This window comes from Onychomys torridus, chromosome X (genome assembly GCF_903995425.1).
Source record: "Onychomys torridus chromosome X, mOncTor1.1, whole genome shotgun sequence".
Classification (NCBI taxonomy): Eukaryota; Metazoa; Chordata; class Mammalia; order Rodentia; family Cricetidae; genus Onychomys; species Onychomys torridus.
Genome location: NC_050466.1, coordinates 16788665 through 16810152, shown reverse-complemented (window position 1 = coordinate 16810152; position 21488 = coordinate 16788665). Strand labels below are relative to the sequence as shown.

The window sequence follows — 21488 nt, the reverse complement described above, 5'->3', positions numbered from 1 at the left end:
CCCTGAAAACATAACATACAAGCAACATTATATTATATTGAGCTGGTTGTATTTATGTATTTAGGAACACACACACACACACACACACACACACACACAGAATGTAACAACAATAAAAAAAAGAGATCATGACATTGAAAAAGAGCAAGATGAAGGTGGTACATGGGAGAGTTTAGAGGGAATAATGCAAACAGGGAAATGATATAACCTCAAAAATTAATGAAAAATCTGGCAAGATAGCTAAAGGAACAATTGAGTGAAACAAGTTAATACTCATTTTTCATTGTCAGGAAAGGCTGACAGAAGGATGCTCCTTCAGGAGGAAGCAGCATCAAAGGCACCCTGATTCATGATGAGTGGGAACCAGCCCAATAAACATATTTTGATATAAAACAAAGGTAGAGGCTGCCTAAGGAACAACACCTAGGATTGTCCTCTGCCCTGCCCTACCTCCATGTGCATGGGTGTGCATGTGGGCATGCACGCCCCTACTCACATGCATGCGTTCACACACACATAAATTAATGTGAATAGCATCCACAAAAATTTTCAATGTGTTATATCCTTGTTTTCTATATTTATCTTTTTATGACTAGTATTCATGATATCAAGAATCAAGAAGCCTCAGCTTACAAACTGGCACCAGTCATGAGGCAACTATATAGACTAAACACTAAATATTTCTGTGACCTACAAAATTTGTAAAGAATGCAGGAAAGGAAGAATTTATGATTCTTGTATCTTTGCAATATATCCAGAATTTTCAATTTTTGTATGTTAGCTTTTGTAGGGTGATGAGCTATTGTGACATGGGAATGGGGTGAGAGAGTACTGCTCTAAAGACATGGAGTGTGAATTCAACTCTTTACTCATAACTACACACCTGTCAGCATGTTCCTTAACTCATACAAATCTCCTTTTTCAAATCCTTGATAAACATCAGTGATCTTACCTGTTTTGATAACACAAAAGAGAACACATATAAAATACTTAAGTTTGGTGTCCTTGGTGCCTAAAATCCTCTACCTGGTGCATTCATAGATCATGTTTTTAATTTTTATTTTTAATTTTGTGTGTGTGTGTGTATGGGGGGGTGGTTATTTGAATGTTAAGTGTAGTTGCCTGTGGAGAACAAAGGTATTTTATCCCTTTGGAGCTGGAGTTATAGGCAGTTGTAAAATGCCCCTGAAGAAGCTGGGAACCAAACTCGGGTCCTCTGTGAAGAGCAGTACTCATTCTTAACTGCTGAACCATATCTCCAGCCCCACTCACAGGTAATGTTAATTGAACATTTATTGTGTGCTAAGTAGGTATGCTTATTTTGTTTTGTTAAGATTTATTTTATGTGTATGAGTGTTTTGCCATTTGAATGTATGAGTACTGTATGCCTACCTTGGAACTGGAGAGGCAGATGGGTGTGAGCCACCATGTGGCTGTTGGAAATGGAGCCCAGATCCTCTGCAAAAGCAGCAAGTGCTCTTAACTGCTGAGCCATCTCTCTAGCCCTATATAAGTGCTTTGTATTTACTCAGTTAATCTTTCCCTGTAACTCTGCAAAGAAGCTACTTTTATTATGCCTATTTTGCAGGTGAAGTATGGTAAAGTTTAAGGAAAGTGGCTAAAGATCCTACAACAATAGGGGCAAAGCAGTTAGAATATGAATCCTGGGTGTCTGGCTCCAAAGTTATGCTCTTAAATAGGTGGTTAGGTGAACAACAGATTGAATCTGAAATATAGAATATCTAGTAGGCAGATGTTTATAGGAACTCAGTTTATTCTTTTATTTTAATTAAAATATAATTACAACACATTCCCCTTTTAATTCCCTCTCTCCAAACTCTCCCATGTTCTCTCTTACTCCCCCTTGAACTGATGGTCTCTTTTTCTTTGACTATTATTATTACACACACACACACACACACACACACACACACACACACACACACACACAGAGAGAGAGAGAGAGAGAGAGAGAGAGAGAGAGAGAGAGAGAGAGAGAGAGAAAGAGAACCTGCTGAGTCTGTTTAGTGTTGCACCAAAATGTAATTAGGTATGAGGAATAAGTTCTAGTATTCCATAGTACAGGAAGTGTCTGTAATTTATAACAATTTGTTATACATTTTATAAGTAACTAGAAAAGAGGAGTCTGATGGCACTAAATAGAAAATGGTAAATCTTTAAGGAGGTAGAGATGTAAATAATCTGACTTTTAATCATTATCTATTATATACAAATATTATATTATACTTCATTAATATGCATAATTCTCATGTGTCAATTAAAATATAAAAACTGTCTGACATAAACCTCTTTATATGTAAAAAGGTTCTTGGGCCATCGAGATGGCTCAGAGGTTAAAGGTGCTTGCTGTTAAGCCTGATAACTTGAGTTCAATCGCTGGGACACACATGGTAGGAGAGAACTGACTCCCACTTATCCTCTGGCTTCCATATGCACACCTTGGCACACATGCCCATGCACATACGTGCACACAGGTGCACACACACAAATAAATAAATGTAATTTAAAATTTTGAGAACTAAAAGTTCAAAAATGTTTTCACAAAAGGCTTTGTTCCTCTTTGTGTTCATGTATGTGCATTAAATTGTGTATATACATGTACGTGGAGGTCAGAGGACAACCTTAGTTGTTATTACTCAGACACTGCTACTTACTTTTTTTAACAAGATTTTTTTTTTTTAAGATTTATTATGTATACAGAGTTCTGATTATATGCCAGAAGAGGGCGCCAGATCTCATTACAGATGGTTGTGAGCCACCAATGTGGTTGCTGGGAATTGAACTCAGGACCTCTGGAAGAACAGCCAGTGCTCTTAACCGCTGAGCCACCTCTCCAGCCCACTGCTACTTATTTTATGAGGCAGGGTTTTTTACTTGTCTTGAACTTTCCAAGTAGGCTAGGCTGGCTTACCAGAGAGCCACATGGGTCTCCTCCTATCAGTGCTGTGATTATAATGTGACATTATGCCTGGCTTTTCTTTTTATGTGAATTTTTGGGATCAAACTTAGGTCCCCAAGTTTGTAAGATATTTGGTTTAAAAAGCAGACCACAGAGAGAAATGGAGAGAGAGATACTGATTGATTATGACAGATGGGTTATATAAAATACCCAGATACCTAAAGAGAACCAGCAATTCAAAAATGCACTGATTCAAAGGTGTTACACAGCAGGGAATGTTGATCCCAATACTTGGCAGGCAGAGGTAGATACGGAGGCAGAGGTGAGAGGATCCCATTGAGTATGATGCCAACCTGGATCACAGAGTGAGTGTCAGCCCACCCTGAGCTACAGAGACTCAGTCTCAATAAACAAATAAACAAACAAACAAACAAACAGAGTTCAGGTGCAGCTTTAGTTTGTCAAAACATGCCATTAATATCTCTGTGCTACATAAGGTTTTTTCTGATACAATTAATGTTATGGGTAACATTTGTATCTCTGGTATTGTCTAGTTAACACAGTTCATTTTTCTCAAGTCATGGTATTCAAATATTACGTTCTCTCTTAAATTTTAAACATATTTTAGATACTGATTACTGACAAAGTTTAAAGTATCAAACAAAAATAATGAGGTATTTCGTATTTAAACACCTTACTTAAAATTTGAGATATCTCCTTAAATTTAGTATTTAGTGGCAAAATTGTCTCTTTACTACTGTTACAATAGTGCTCTATGGGAAAAGCATCACAAAATGAACTTTTAATAAAAAAAAAATCAGTAATTGCATAAAGGTAGCAAGTTAAGCTTTAAAGCAGGCTTAAAAATGGACCAGACTTGATCTGTGTAGCTGAAGTCATATCCATTTTATAAAAAGCAAACGGCGAATAATACATAGAAGGATCTAAACTGTTAAGCAATATCAACACTTAAAATTCCTCTTTTGAGAACTTAGATTAGCTTATAAATAACTTTCACAAAGTTGACAGCCTTTGCTTGCTAGTGTAACAACCATGAAAATAAGACATTTTAAAATCCTAATGTCACTGGGTGGTGGTGGTGCATGCCTTTAATCCCAGCACTTGGGAGGCAGAGGCAGGCAGATCTTTGTGAGTTCGAGGCCAGCCTGGTCTACAGAGCGAGATCCAGGAAAGGCGCAAAGCTACACAGAGAAACCCTGTCTTGAACCCCCCCCCCCGAAAAAATCCTAATGTCAAAGTCATACAGAATTAATGCATAATTCAAATAATAATTTCTTACTTTAGACCATGAAAGATCAAGGAGATCAGCAGTATGCCCTTTATATTTGCAAAATGGCCGTTGCCGAAATGGTGCATTTTTGTCATCTGGGTCTTCATCAGTTCCGCTACATACCTAGTTAGACATAAAATAGACTTTACAACTGGGATGTAATGCTATCCAAACAAGAACTTCAGACTTTTCCCACCCAAGGAGACTCTCCTGTTGCTGCTGATCTGCTACTTACCACCTTTCTCTCTCTCAGGCAGTAACAAATTAAAGCACTCCTTTCCCTCTTGAAAAGAGCCCTTGCTTTGTTTTGGCCTTTTCTTAGCATCTGTTTCTTCAGAAGTGGGCCAGCTTGGGCAGTTCAGTCATGACTAGGCTAAACTACTTTAAGACTAGCTTACTCCATTTCCCAAGGATGACAAGTTTAGCCCCAGGGTGGGTTCAACAGAGCTCACTTAAGAGACTTTCCCCTCTTTTGCCTTTGAACATTGTTGTCTCCAAGTGACATTTACAAGCTGCCCTTTTACAACCATAAGGCAAGGAAAGGCCCAAGACAAAAGAGAGTGAAAGGCAGAAAATTGGTGGGACTCTGTGTCCCTGAAGATACTTCTGAACTAACTAACCCTAAGAAACCTTACCTCTAGACTCACTTCCTCATTACTTAAGCCATTTTTAGCTAGGTTTCTGTTATTTCACAGAAGTGTGTAGAAAATAAAAAAAATTAGTTAGTGCATGCTTTGTGTATTCATCATCTGAATGATTCCTAGCAACTCTTTGAGATAGGAATTAACACTATGAATATGAAGACATTAAGAAAAACCCTGTAGGTCCAAATAACACATTAGAAGGTCACATAGCCACCTGTGAACAAGAGAATCAAGGCAGAATGTAAGTTATCCAACTCCTTTTTTTTTTTTTTTTGTTTTTTGTTTTTTTGAGACAGAGTTTCTCTGTGTAGCCCTGGGTGTCCTGGAACTAGCTCTGTAGACCAGGGTAGCCAGGAACACACAGAGGTCCACCTGCCCCTGACTCCCAAGTGCTGGAATTAAAGGAGTGCAACCACTACCCAGCAGCTATCTCTCTACTGGTTTAGAGCATGTAGCATGAAACAAAATACAGAGTGCTAGCTAAGCCTTTCATGTTTAGGAAAGAATAAATAGCTAGGGTGAGGATGGAGACAAAAGTTCACAGAACTATAAAAAGATATTAAGTTAGAAAGGTACTTGGAGACCATTTCATGAAGGATCTCAAACTTGTAGCTCAAGAGTCTTGGTGGTATAAGGACATGGAGAACCAATATAGAATTCTGAAAAGGAAAAAGTAACCTGATCTGACTGAAACTTTAGAAGGAAAACTCAACAATGTCAAAGACTGTTTGGATGAAGCAAATGGAGATAGAAAAAACAATAACTTTAAGAATGATGGCTTGAAAGCTGGGCAGTGGTGGCGCATGCCTTTAATCCCAGCACTCGGGAGGCAGAGCCAGGTGGATCTCTGTGAGTTCTAGGCCAGCCTGGGCTACCAAGTGAGTTCCAGGAAAGGCGCAAAGCTACATAAAGAAACCTTGTCTCGAAAAACCAAAAAAAGAGTGATGGCTTAACTTCAAATACAAGTCTAGGAAGAGCTGAGCTGGGTTTGACCTGAAAGCCTCCTCCCTAAGGACTAACTTTCATAATGTAGGAAAGTGCTATGCAAGCTGCCAAGAGAGACAAGCAATCTGAGAAGCCTATGAACCACAACAATAAGTACTATGGGATATCCCTAAAACTGTAACAGTGGCATTCATATCTTGGCAGTAACCAACAACTATAATTGGATTTAAGGCCTACTCAACAGGAGGAAATTCATGCCTGGTATTAGAAACCTAGCTAACTACCTAGGGCTAGTGAGGTCATGGATCTTAGAAGAGAAATTACTACTGCCACTTTACTAAACAAGCATAATTTTTAATTGCATTCTAAAAACTTATCCTTATACCCACAGATTAAGTGTAGCTCCCAGCCCTCACCAAAGAAGCTTCTATTCACAACAGGCAGAGACCATTACAGAAAATCGCAACAGGTCCAAATGCAGAGAAAAACTGATCAGATGGTGCATAGCCCCAATGGCTATATCTACAATACAACTACTACACCTAACTAAGACTTAGAGAACATCGAGGAAGAGGGAGCAGAAAGATTTTAAGAGCCAGAGGACCAGGATATATGCTGTGAGATTGTGTCTCCTAGAAATGACAGAGAAGCTTCATCCATGATACCTCTACTATGTGGCTATCTAAACAAGACTAGAACAAAGAGAACACCATAAGACATGCAATGAGGAAGGGGGAAATGTCACTGCATCCTACCACTGGACAAACAACTATAGGCAACTAACAGATATTGAGAGAGGTAGAAATAGTTTTCTCCCAAGGGATGAGCCCCCCAATTGCCTATACAATAACAAGTGCTCAGCACTGAATTCATGTACACATAAGCAACACTAACCATACTCTGTAGGTGATATTAACATATTTTCTGTGTGTGTGTGTGTGTGTGTGTGTGTATGGGGGGGGTTGGAAGAAGGAAAGGGAATGCAAATACATTTTAATAATAAAAATCATCAAAGTATTAAAATGTAGGAAAAAAATGAGAGTTTGAACTAGGACAGTAGCCATGGGGTAGAAAAAAAAGCAACAATTATTATTTGTCTATACTGGAGGCTTGATTTTTGATGCTGGGGATGGAATCCAGGAGCTTCATGCTTGCTAGACAAGGGCTCTTAATACTATACTATACCTCCAGCCCTATAGAAAACTTTCAAAGTTTATAAGAAAATCTTCACAAGAACCATGCAGGCAAACCAGAACACTGAGCTCTGGGCTTTTACCAATCACTTCTAGATAACAACTTCTTCCCTAAATTTTACTTCCCCAATAAGACTTACCATTAATCGTCTTGCCCTATTACATAAAAGCCAACTTCTTGCTTAATATTTATTTTTCATTAACTCCTAAACACAATGCCCCTAACAGTGATTCCAGGCCTTTAAATCTTTTTTTTTTTAATATTTGTTTTATTTTATGTTATGACCATTTTGCCTACATGCATGTATATATACCAAGTGTATGCCTATGCCTTGGAAGTCAGAAAGAGGGTGTTAGGTTCTGTGGCACTGAAGTGTGGGATGGTTGTGAGCTACTATGTCGTCAGTGCAGAAAACTGAATCTATATCCTCTGCAAGAGCAACAAGTATTCTTAACCATCTGCCCCCTCCCTACCACCAGACCTCTTTTTAGACATTGATTTTCTTCTCCCTGACTTTTTTGTGCTGGAGATCTAATACAGAGCCTTTGCACTCTACCCCCAGTCTTCCAGTCTCTCAATATTTTTAATAATCTTTTTTTGGTTATTTTATGTCATTCATAAAAATCAATTAAAAATGGATTAAAGAATTGACTATAAAGTCTACACAGTAAAACTGGAAAAACAAGGAAAAATCTTCTAGACAGTGGGTCTGGCAATGATTTATTAGCTATGCTACCAAAAAAATCTATAAAAGGAAAATGAGACATGGGAGATTGCAGTAACCCTCCTTTATTGTCAGTTTTGCATTCTGCAATTTTGGTTATTTATTTTGACTCAAAAGGGAAATAGAACATTCATTATCATTTTATTACAGTATATTACTATAACTGTTCTATTTCATTATAATGTGTTATTAAATCTTTTATGTCTAAATTTATAAATTAAACTTTATCATAGGTGTATACATAAAAGAAAAAACATTGCAGGTTTTGTTACACCCACTGAAAATTTTGGATCACATCTCCCCAAAAAAAGAAGACATCAAAGTAAAAAACTTCTTGCATGAAAAGTAAACAACCACCTGGCAGTGGTGGCACACACCTTTAATCTCAACACTTGTAGGCAGTCGGATCTCTGTGAGTTCAAGGCCAGCCTAGTCTACAAAGCAAGTTCCATGACAGGCAGGGCTACAAAGTGAAACCCTGTCTTGAAAACCAAGAAAGAAAAGAAAACAACCAACCACATGAAATAGCAGCCACATAAATGGAGGAAACTATTTGTCATCCAAACATGCAAATTTATAAAGAACTCTACAACTGGACAGTAAAAAAGCTAAACTAAAATCCAATCAGGTGACTCAATTAGAAATGGTCCAAAGGTCCAATGTGGCTCAGTGTTAGAACTGTTGCCTAGCATGCAGGAAGCAAGCCCTGATCTGCGCGTGCGCGCGCGCGCACACACACACACACACACACACACACACACACACACACACACACACACTCAGAGAAAGAAAAGAGAAAAAAAGAAAAAAAAAGTCAAAGGAACTGCCAGGCATGTTCCAAAGCAAACATACAAATGGTGAATAGGTATTCACAAAGACATCCAACATCATTAATCATCAGGTTGATTTGATTTGTACCATTGCAAGTTAAAAAAAAACACAACAATGTATCTCCCTACAGTTGTCATGATGGCTATCATAAAAAAAAAAGTATAGCTACTAACGCTGCAATCTACAATGGTGGCCTGCCTGCATGACATGATGGTGTAATAAAGGCACAAATGTAGTGGGAGTAACCAACCTGATTGAGTCTCACCCAGTATAAACCACACTTAAGGGCAGGCCCCATGCCCAGAAGAAGATAGCCAACACAAAATGAACTCAATGGTACTTTTGGAGTTTTTGTCTTACACTGCATTGTTTGGGCATTTTTTTTTAACCTTACTGGTCTTTTGCTGGTATATTAGGGATTCTGGTTTTGTGTTTTATAGGTTTTGTTTATGTGTGTATGTATTTCTTATGCTTTTAAAAATTCTTTTCTGAAAATTACTGGTTTGGTTTCTAAAGAGAGAGAGAGATGGCACTGAGTTGGATGGGTGGGAAAATAGGGGGGATCTGAGAGGAATTGAGGGAGAGGACACCATTATCAGAATATATTATATGAAAAATTATCTTAATAGAAAAACATTGATAAAGGCTGGCAAGAAATTGGAGAAAATGTAACTCTATATACAACAGGTGGGAATGTCAATCAGTTCAGCCACCAGGAAAGGCAGTATGGAGATTTCTTAGAAAATTAAAAATAGAGCTCCTACGTGATCCAGTAATCCTATTTCCTGGTATATATCCAAAGGAATTAAAGTCAGAATCTAAAAGATTTGCACTATCATGTTCACTGCAGCCAAGACATGTGAGTAACCCAAATATCTAATGGCAGAGGAATAGATAAAGTAAATGTGGTTTATACACATCATAGAATATTATTTATTCTAAAAGGAAAATGCAGCCATTTATGATAACAAGAACAAGCTTAGAAAATAAGTAAAGTAAGCTAGATACAGAAGGGCAAATACTATATCATACCACATAAATGATAAATGTAACATAACATAGTTCCATTCACAGAAGCAGAATATGGTTGCTGCCAGGGATCAGGGGAAAGATAAACCAAATAGTATTATTCAAAGGGTATAAAATTTCAGTTATACAAAATTAGCAAGTACTAGAGAGCATAGAACAACGATTATGGTTAATAATACTGTATTATACACTTAAAATTTAAAAAATGTTAGTTCAAAATTTTTTATCATAAAAATTAACAAATAAGGAGAATGAAGAAACAACTGGAGTTGATGGGTAGGTTTTTGGCATTCATTGTGTTTATGCTTTCATGGTTGTACATTTATCTCCAAACTCACCAAATAATATATGTTAATATATGGCTTTTTGTATGTTATAACTCAATAAAGTATCTTTAAAACTTATTTATTACATTTGTTTGTGTATGTGTATGAATACATGCAAGTCAGAGTACAACTCATGGACATTTGTTCTTTTGTTCTAGTATGTGAGTTCTGGGGACCCAACTCAGGTTGTCAGGCTTAGTGGGAAGCACCTTTACCTACTGAACCATTTTGATGGTCCTCAATAATGTGTCCTATAAAATTGTATTCTTCCATATAATCTTTATAACATAGCTTTGTCTTGTTTCTTTGTTTACTATTTCTTCAAATAGTTTTTTAAATAGTGATTAATATGTGGTAGAAATTCAATAATCGATATTTTTGGACTGAATGAAGATAAGTCCCAGCTATCAAGATGGCAACTAGTGTAGCATAATTCTTAAAAGCCTAGGTTGTAGAGATAGAGCTGGATACTAACTTTAATGCAGTATTTATCAACTGTGAAACTGTTACTTAATATTTCAAAGCTTTTTTATCTATAAATTAGTTATTAATAGCACTAAAGTATAGATTTATAAAGTGTCACACATTTTCTCAATTTCTTCTAGAGTGATAGCTCCCTTTATTCAAGTTCTTCATTCTAACGATCTATTCCCTCCTCAAAATTTTAGTGAAATATTCCCTCCAAAATTTTAAGCAGCAGTTAACATGTTACTAATACTCATTGACATTCTACCAATAAAGTATATTGGACAAAAAATTTACCCAAGAAAAACACTAATTTCTAAGTTAAAAAAAAAAGCACCCTTACAATTTATAGCAACAAGAAGAAATTTTACACAGAATCACCATACTACACTCTTGTCAGATTATGGATTCATAGAAACTGAGAAGACTGAAAGTCCATGCTAAAGTCAATACTACAAAGTCTTTAAGCATTTAGACAGCAGGACAAGCTAAGCATGCACCTCTCTTATACTTCCTGAGCTACTTTTGGGAATTAAGAGAAGCATGATAGGAGTCATAGGAGTCAGCTAGGCTTGGGAACACTGCTAAGTAGTAGGTGAGTGACCTTGGCTCATCACTGCTCAACTGTACTCTATTTTCTAAAACATGAATAATCACTTCAAAAGAGGTAAGCCACCACTACCATGAGCCAGACAAAATGCATATAAAAATGATCTCCACTGTGCTAATTGTGCTCCACTGGATCTAGAGTTAGGTTAAGAATAATTCCAGACACCAAACCCCAAAAGACATGTAATAGAGGCCTTTTCCTGAAAATGATAGACCATTCAATTATTTCAGAAGAAAAAAATCAAATATTATAAGAAAAATGATCAACTTTTTTATTAAAGAAGTTTAATAGTTCTCATTTATAATGTCTTATTCTAAATTAACATTGTAATTACACTTAGAGATCTGGGGTAGGGAGGCTACACAGAAGTAGTTATGAATATATAAGCTGCTAAGCATATTCAAGACAGTCTTATGCAGTATAGGCTGTCTTTTAAAAGCAATAAATACCTAGAAGCTTTATAGTAAATTAAACTAATAAATAAACCCCTTTCCCTAAAAGCAAAGCAGTTAAAATTGTCACTATGCATTAGTGAGTGAAGACTTTAGAGAAAAAGTGGCCCATGAAGAATGGGCATAGTTTGAATAAAAAGAAAGGAGACTGGAAGCATCTACATAAACTTAGAATAAAAGCACAGAAGCAGCATTTCAATAAATGTACACCTACTACAGTCAGCATGGAGTAAGGTGTCAAGAATTAGTCCAAAGCCTAAATAGAAGGAAGATATGGTAAGCAATATAAATAGAAAATACACACGATATATTATAAAACACACTGAGTAATAATTTTGCCTGCTGGATTTAGGAAAACATTTACTAAGAGAACATAAGATATTTGAGCTGAATTCAGACAGGGCTTTCTGGACAAAGCAAACACATGGGAAAAGATGTCAATGTAAAAGTGTTGAATTTAGGACACAGACCAGCACGGAAAGTAGAATTCACAGATATCAGAGTATTAGAGCTGAGTTAGAAAGGCAGTATGAGGCATTATCAAGAAGTATCTTTTTCCTGGTGGCAATAAAATGACATTAGAAGAATTTAACTATAGTTAACTTATAAAATTATTATTTTAAAAATATTAAACCTGGATTGAGGGAAAGTGATTATGTTTTATTTAAGTATGCAACAGTAGGTTGGTAACTTGAATAATATTATTCACCATTTGGCAATCTTGAAACTTGATAATTTTTCACTTGGGGATACTAATAGAAGAAAGACTTCTAATATTACATGTTACTTTTAATTAAATGCCTTAACAGAACTTATTTATAATTGAAAACTATTTTAGGGCTTCAAACAAATCATAGAATTTAACAAAAGTAATCATAAAACTTGAACATACCCCCGTGTCTGTGTCAGATTTTGATGAACTTAGACTTTCCTGAGATGGTGACGGTGACACACGGCCTAAAAACAGCACAGTAATTGTTAATAAAGCATATATGTATATACACTAATCTACCAACAAAAATATTCTGAATTTAATAATAATAGTCATGGAATATAATACCCTAAATAAAACACATTTTCTAAATGTGAACTATAACCACACAAGCACCCACACATTTGTCTTTATCATTTTGATCAATTTGAATAAAACAGCTTAACCAGTTCCCTAAATTAGTAAACAAAGTATCATTTCATCTTCATTATTGTTACTAATTACAAAAGGAGCAAGGGGAAATAACAGAAGACCAAGAAGTTCTGAGCTGAGGTCAGGTTTTAAAGCAACTGAAACAGTCTTTTTGCCTCACCAGGTAGAACAGGAAAAGCCTACTCACTATACAAGTAGCCCATTTTAACTTTGTCTTGTCACATCATCAATTATGTACTATGACATACATTAAGGATATTCACAAGGTTTTCTAAACAATAGAGGTTCCCCAGTACTGGTGGCACAGCACCATTATCTCAGATACTCCTGAGGTTGAGGCAAGTAGATCTTAAGTTCAAGGCCTCCCTGAGCTACAAAGAGAGTTCAAGGCCAGACTGGGTATCAATGAGATACTGTCACTTCGTAAGTTTTTTTTTTTTTAAGTGGGAAATGGATTGAGGTTGAGAATATAGCTTAATTATAGAGCTTAATGATAGCTGCCTGAACTTGAGGACCTAGGTTCAATTTCTAATACCAAGAAATTCTCCAAAACAAAATATAGGGTCTAACTAGACAGTTGACTGAAAGAGAAACTTCTGTGTTCTTTAAATTGGTGCTTCGATTGTATTCTATATTCTCACCAATGATTAACTCTATTTTCTCCCATTTCTTAACTTCTTATTTTCAACCTTAGATGATTAGGAAGGGGATGATTTGTGAATAAGGTTTGTTACATTAAAAATTATAAGTTATCCCATAAATTCAGAGTCCCTACTTAATTGAATTCTTTTTAAATCATCACATAACACGAATATTTTGTTTAGGTACAGTCAGTGTTTACCATATATTCATAGTATTTAGAGGTTGGCTTTATTTGTCAGTTAACAGTTCTTCAAATATCCATTGATTTCATATATCCACAAACTTAATTTACTTTTCATGGCTATTTTAGCAACCTTTCTTTACTTTGTGAGTATATATAGTATTATCATTTTTCAGTTTAATTCGATCTTTTATTTTTATTTTTTTTAAAGATTTATGTATACAGTGTTCTGCCTGCATGTTTGCCTGCAGGCCAGAAGAGGGCACCAGATCTCATTACAGATGGTTTTGAGCCACCATGTGGGTGCTGGGAATTGAACTCAGGACCTCTGGAAGAACAGCCAGTGCTCTTAACCTCTAAGCCATCTCTCCAGCCCTCTCGATCTTTTATTTTAATTTCGGATAGAACTGAAGGTTGCTAGGGGAAACCAAGTAATTTCTAACTGGTTAATAAAATTACATATTATACTTAAAAAGGCATAAATCAAAAGCTTTGTGGTATTTTTCATTAGGTCCAGAGATTTTTGCTATTGCTCTTTGCCTTATTTTTATTTAGTTTTTGAAACAGTCTTGGTAAATAAGCCAGATTAGCCTTGAATTCTTAACCTTCTTGCCTTAGCCCTGCAGTCAAGAAAATAGCTCTTACGGTAAGTAGTGGTTACTACAAATGACTGGCCAGCTAAAGAGAGCAATACAGTTGAATATTCCTTATTAGATTTTGGAGCTTGTTGGATTTTTTTTCCAAGACAGGGTTTCCCTGTGTAGCTTTGTGCCTTCCCTAGAACTCACTTGGTAGCCCAGGCTGGCCTCAAACTCACAGAGATCCACCTGCCTCTGCCTCCCGAGTGCTGGGATTATAGGCGTGCTCCACCACCACCTGGCTAATTGTTGGATTTTTAAATAATTGCATGGTCTTTCTAAGTTCAGCATCCCTAATCTGAAAAAATGAAATCTGAAATTCTCTAAAATTAGAAAACTTTGAGCATTTTCCCAACGTTTAATGAGTTTCAGAATACAAAGCATTTTGAATTTGGGAACTGAGGATGCTATTGCACTTAAAACGCAAAATTCCAGATTTATTTAGATATTTAAAGAAATGAAAAATACCTTCAGTATTGTATTTCATTCGCATATTGTTGAAATAGTCAAAAGCATTTTTTAAGGCCCATATCCTCACTATATTGTCTTGTCCAGCTGAGGCAAGTAATCGGCCACAGTGAGAAAATTTCATGGTCCAAACAGCTCCCTATGAAAACAGAAGGTTCAAAATGACTTTACAAGCTTAAGAGATGTTCCTTTAACCCAACCTTTAAAGTTCTGCCACATTATTTATAGTAAACTAACACTAACTTTCCTGACATGTCTCCTAGCCACAATAGGTGCAATGGTGCTAAAGTATCACAAAGGGAAGCTTTTAGAAGAAAGGTCTGTTAGGATCTTATCATTTCCCATAGTTTAACCTAAGAAATTTAAAACTCTAAACTATGTTCACATACTAATAAAACAAGGGCTATTTTGGTTGCATGTATGCATGCATGTGTGTGGGCATGCATGTAGAGGTCAGGGGGCAACCTCAGGTGCTATTTATGAGAGTCCCTAAGTGGCTAGAAATATTATTTAGAAAAGCACAAAGCACAGCTTGGAAACTTCAGTCCCTCAACTGAATATGAAGGAGGAAGAGAAAGCCCTTACATGTTACTAACAATCCCTACTAGGACTGAAAGGAACAAGGCTTAGCCTACCTTAGTTGTGGGGCCCATAGCATGAGATACTTCCAAGTACCTAAATAGTGTGGTCTTATTCTGCTTTTCTCTCTACAGTACATGACTAGACTCTCTATAGAAACTAAAAACATTGGAGAAGTATACGTTCAGAAAAGTGTTAAAAAATAGCAGTCTTTACTAGGAAGGGCCAAATCCTATTCTAACAAGTAAGATTATAACACAGACTTAGGTGTATTAAAAAGATTACCTGCCTAAAGATTCTCAAGGAAGAAAGATTGTATAAGTTAGAAGCAATTGTTAATCTATTTAAATAGCAATCATTTCCATAAAAGTCAAATACAGTAAAAACAAAACAAAACAAAACAAAACACCATCATTTGGATCCCAATATAATGGGTTTTTTACAAAGTAGAAAATAAAGGTGGGTTCAATATAGTATAAGAAAATTCAGTAAGTTCCAAAATGAAATCATAAAAATTAAAACATTGATGCATAGTTTATTAGTACAAAAATTGCAATTATGGGGTTGGGGATTTAGCTCAGTGGTAGAGCGCTTGCCTAGCAAGCGCAAGGCCCTGGGTTCGATCCTCAGCTCCACCATCTGCTGCTTATAGCCACTGTGTAGCTGGGGCAACACTTAGGCTTTATTTGATTCCCTGATCACATAGGTTTGGCTTTCACTGCTATCTTCCTTATGTTCCTGGATTTGTAGAAACTGCAACATAACCTGAGTATTTTCATCTACACTGCAGTGTTAGGGATCAGAGAGAGCCTCATACATATGAAGGAAACACTGAACCACAAAGCCACATCCCTAGTCTGGGAATTTTGAAAATGAAAGAATATAAACCTCTACCTATCTCTATCTTGGCTAAACATTTACTGTGGAAAACACTTTGGGATTCTGACCCTTTTTTTCAAAGTGCTTAGGGACTGAAAGCAGAACTTTATGTATGACATGCAAATGCTCTAAGTATCCCTACCCCTGAAATATTTAAATTGTGATTGGGAATATTTAAAATATTTTTTATAAGTGACAGACTATTTTCTAATTTAAGTGCTGTAAAGGTTGGCCTCTCTGCATAGTGTTTTCTCAGTAATAAAGCCTAGAGCTCATTTATTCCAAATCTTACTTTCATTTTGAAATTGGTTTGCCCTAAGTAGCACAGGCTGGCCTTGATTTCATTCATATTCCTGCCTCAGCCTTCTGTGTGCTGGGATTATAGGCCCAAGAGATTATACTCAGCCTAAAACATTACTCCTTAAACAATAATTCAGAGACAAACGCTGCATTATCTATTCATTTAAATATATTAATATAAATGTACTGTTCTTGAGTTTGATTAGCAAACGTACATACATTGGTAAAGATAAGATAAATAGAAGCCTCAAAAAATACACTACCAGTCATGAAAAACGAAATGGTTGCTTACCATATGTTCACCACTAAGATCTTGAACCACTTTGATTTGATCAAAATCATAAGGTCCTTTGAAACCATGTGCTGCCTTGAATTTAACTGGTCTTGTATATGGCATTCCTTCATCATCACTTGATGAAGGGTCATCTTGATCAGTATGAAACACTGAAGACAAAAGCAACAAAATTCATCAATGGCTAAAATATATCTAGTTACAATCGTATTTTCAAATACTTTGATCATCAAGTATACTTTTAGTAAATAGAGAAGCAAAATTTGTCTATTACTATATAACATATTGGTTGAGAAAGTGGAGTCTGATGCTAGATGGGCTGAATTTAAATCCAGCTGTTATTTATAATCTGTATGACCATAGAGAAGTTACTCAACCTTTCTATGCTTCTCAGTTTTCTCTCCTATAAAGTGAGGATAATGATACTCATACTCACTTTACTGTGTTATGAGATTAAATTTTAACACTTGGGTTAATTCTTAAAAGAGTATATGGCATTGTGTGAGTACTATATGCACTTATTAATAAAAAACAAATGAGCACAATAATGACAAAGGCACAGTGGGCTACAATTTGTGAGAATTAAGAAAATCTATTTTTACATTGTTTATTGTGCATACATGTGCATGCCATGAGGCACATGTGGAGTCTGTTCTGTCATTCTACCACATAGATTATAGGGACTGAACTCTGGCAGCAAGCTCCTTTACCCACTCAGCCATCTTGCTGGCCCCTAGATGTGTGTGTGTGTGTGTGTGTGTGTTTTGTTTTTTTTTTTTTGTGTGTGTGTGTGTGTGTATGTGGCTGGGTACATGCCATAGCATAAGAGTAGAGATCAGAGGATATTGTTTTGAGAGTGGTTCTAGCCTTTCACCTTCTTTGAAGCAGTGTCTCTCTTTTTTCTTCTTCTGCTGTGTTACATGCTGCAGACTAGCTGGCCTGTGAACTTGAGTACAATTCTCCTCTCTCCATCTTCTATGTCATCATAAAATATTGCCTATACAGATGCATACTATAGCATCTAGATTTTACCTGAGTTCCAAGGAACTCCATTAGGCTTGCATGGCAAGCGCTTTTACACAATGAAATAATTCCCTGGTTCCAAGTTTACCTAATTAAAAAAACAGTTTTAAAGTCTGTTTATTATTATGGGCATGAGTGTCTTGCCTCCATGAATGTCTGTGTACTATGTGTGTGCCTCATACCCATGGAAGCCAGAAGAGGGTGTCAGATCCTCTGAAACTAGAGTTACAGAAAACTCTAGGCTGCCATGAGAGTACTGGGAAATTATACATGGATTCTCTGGAAGAGCCAGCCGGTGCTCTTAACCACACATTCATTTCTCTAGCTCCTTAAAAATATCTTTAAAAGCCAAAAAGTCTGACAAACCAATTTCTACCTAATCCTTGTACAGGATTGTATGTTGAAATACTAACATATTGACTATAAAAATTTGTTATATTCACTGATACAGAGTGCTTCTTATAAATAAACTAAATTTAGAAAATACACATTAATGGACTATTCAGTTGAAATGTGCTTATTTTACTGACCTTCATCTCTTACACTTTTAACTTTATTTATAGCCCGTTCACCATATTCCTCAGCAAGATGCTTTGCTCTCTTTACTGATTTTCCAAGGAATTTCTTTAGTTGAGTCCTGAAGAAAAAGACACAAAACTGCATTGACACAATTTTGCAAAGTGAACTATCTACAGACAAACTTAAGAGGTATCTTTAAAAACATTAATAGTAGGTATTCAAGTTCTCTGATTCCTTGGTTTTTAAATTTATTTTGTGTATATTGGTGTTTTGCCTGAAGGTATGTCTGATGAGCTGCTGTGTGGGTGCTGGGAATTGAACCTGAGTTCTCTGGAAGAGCAGCCAGTGTTCTTAACTGCTGAGCCATCTCTTCAGCCCCACCAGATTCCATGTTTTATGGAAAAAACATATTCAAGTCAATATCCTTCAAAGAAAATATGTATGAATGTGACTTCTCCCAATTAACAGTTCTTGTATATTTTAGAGCCATATCTTTCAAGTGTGAATAATAATTGACTGGCAATGTGGGGTGGGAAGGGGCATGCATGTTTACGCAGATCTATGGGGACCCATCCTCAGACAATCTAATCTGGAGAGTTGTGGTGAAGCCATAAATATGCAGTTATAATTTTGAAAAGACTACTTTAGAGACTTGTCTCTAAGAATACATTTTACCAACAAGAAGGAAGGGTTAAAAAGTCATTTATGCCTGGTAGTGGTGGTGCATGCTTTTAATCCCAGCACTTGGAAGACAGAGACAGGTGGATTTCTGTAAGTTCAAGGCCAGCCTGGTCTACAGAGTGAGTTCCAGGACAGCCAGGGCTACACATAGAAACCCTGTTTTGAAAAACCAAAAAAAAAAAAGTCATTTATCTACAAAGTAGAATACCTGGGAAGTCTAAGAAGACCTATTATGTTTTCTCTTTCATCTGGGTATTCACAGAAATAATATTAGCCTGAGCTTTCCCAGTAGACACCCCCAAATCTAAAGTTAAACAAGCATCAAAGCGTCTCTAAACAAGTTTGAATTATTCTCTTTTCAATTAAAAAGATATGAACATCTATCAACAGCAGAATGGATAAATAAGTGTTGGTATAAACTACACTCCAACACTGATTACTAATTTCTATTTACCTAGTGGTAGGGTGCTTGCTTAGCATGTGCTGGTCCCTAGTTTTGACTCACCAACACTGTCAAAAAAAATGATAGAGAATCTTGATAATCATCTGTGAGATTATTAGAAACTTTCATTTTCTGTTTTATAGATATTTGTTATTACTTTCAGTCATCAGAAAACAAAGACGATAAACTATTTTTATAGTGCTGGGGATTGAGCCCAGGGCCTTGTATATGCTAGGTGAGCACTCTACCATTGAGCTATGTAACCATTCCTATAAAACCAGTTTCTAAGACCAAAATCAGGTGTCTAGTCTAAAGTTATAGTTTACAGATAAGTATAGGTTCACTGCAATGATGTTTAGTTTTAATTGCTAATTTGATACACTCTAGAATCACCTGAGAAGGGAGGTTCAATAAGGAACTGTCTAGATTGGGCTGGCCTGTGAACACATCTATGAGGAGATTATCTTTATTAATGGGAAGACTGTAAGTGACGCCATTCCCTGAGTAGGGGGTCTTGGATTGCTTAAGAGTGAAGAACTCTTAAACTAAGCACTAAGTGCAGGTATTAATTCATTGCTCTCTACTCTTCACTGTGGATGTATTATGACTAGTTGCTTCAAGTTTATGCTGCCTTAACATTCCTGCAATTATGGGCTGTTAGCCAAATACACCTTTTCTTTCTTAAGTGGCTCTTATCAGGGTATTTTATCATTCCAACAGGAAAAGAAACTATGATGATAACTATTTAAAAGCCAAGAAGACATTTAAATCATTGTAGATGTGACTTTCTAAAATAGTCTTTTTGCTTTTGTTTTTTGAGAGAGTTCCTTTAGGTAGCTGTGGCTATTCTGTAAACCAGGCTGGCCTAACACTCACAGAGATTCTGCCTAACCCTGCCTCCAAGTGCTGGGATTAAAGGTGTATACCACTATGCTTAGCTATAGACTTTCATGACTTTAAAGTAGTACTGAACATTTAGATTTCCTTTCATTGATGAATAGGGTCAGTTACCACTTGTACTATTCTCAGGAACTTTTGAACAAGATTCACTTAGGCTCAATTATTAGTTGCTTCCTCAGATTTCAAAACAACTTGTTAAGATTCAGGAAAAGTCAGAACCATGGGCCAATCTCTTCTGGTTACTGGCTGCCTTATTGGTTTACCCCATCATTCAATTCAAATATTTCTATGTTCCATGTATATCATGGTAAGAGAAAGGACTGGAAAGAACTACTGTATACACAGACTATTGTGCTATGTATAGGTCCTTTTATCATTTTCTGATTACAATCTTGCAATCAGAATATTACCCAACAGTCTGACATGCCAACTTCTATGTCATGATTTGCAGCTTCTCTGTTATTTTAGAAGCTTAGGTACTAGATGACTAGATTTAAGAAATGATGTATGAATCAATAATGGGACCGAATAGACACATTTTTTAAATAGAATTTTTTTCCCTAGAAAAATGAGCTTTAACAGGCACAGTGATGCATACCTATAATCACAATACTCAGGTTAAGAAGCAGGAAGTTGTGAGTTCATGTCATCTTGAGCTGGTGTATATAGCCATATAGTGAGAACTTACACAAGAAGGCCAAAGTAGAATATAAATGAGCTTTAGGGCATACACTATATGACGGCTCACCTGAATGTTTGTTTCCTGAACAATTCCTAAGTCTTTGGATCCTGACAGTTGTCACTGTTAGCCATATATTTGCATTTTTGGCACATATTTTCTAGTCTTACGTCCCTTAATATACACAAGAAAAAAATCAGACTGAAGTGGATCATTCACTTTGGACTTTACATAGCAATATTGCCAATTTAGTGACTCATGCATAATCAGACACAATCCACATGACCACTAATATACTATGTATTTGTGGGGGTAACAGAAGAATCATGTGATCATAAACTTTCCATATCACATTGTTTAGCTGTTTAAAATGTGTTTACTTTTGGCCTTCCTTGAGGATCTATAGGGAGCTAGTGGCTACTAGGAGAAATATTTCTTCAGTGTAGTCACTGATAAGTTGCTCATGCTCCTGTAAGTAACTCTTATTAAACTCATTGGGTGATTTAAAACAAAACATACAAACAAACAAAAACAACTGGGCAGTGGTGGCACATACCCTTAATCCCAGCACTCAGGAGTCAGAGGCAGGTAGATCTCTATGAGTTCAAGGCAAGCCTGGTCTACAGAGCTAGTTTCAGGACAACTAGACTGTTACAAAGTTAGTTCCAGAACAGCAACGCTACACAAAGG

The 21488-nt window shown here is 36.3% G+C and overlaps 1 protein-coding gene across 3 annotated transcripts in view; it reads right to left on the bottom strand.

Annotated features, from left to right (window-relative positions):
* The window catches only part of Wdr44 (WD repeat domain 44), a 100412-nt gene that overhangs the window by 14624 nt on the left and 64300 nt on the right, over positions 1 to 21488 (bottom strand). For all 3 annotated transcript variants that reach the window (XM_036174959.1, XM_036174958.1, XM_036174960.1), the window contains 5 exons: positions 18108 to 18214; positions 16555 to 16706; positions 14505 to 14643; positions 12324 to 12388; positions 4221 to 4334 (listed from right to left, as the gene is read on the bottom strand). In XM_036174959.1, coding sequence (XP_036030852.1) covers positions 4221 to 4334; positions 12324 to 12388; positions 14505 to 14643; positions 16555 to 16706; positions 18108 to 18214 — 577 coding nt within the window. The remainder of the gene's footprint in view (positions 1 to 4220; positions 4335 to 12323; positions 12389 to 14504; positions 14644 to 16554; positions 16707 to 18107; positions 18215 to 21488) is intronic.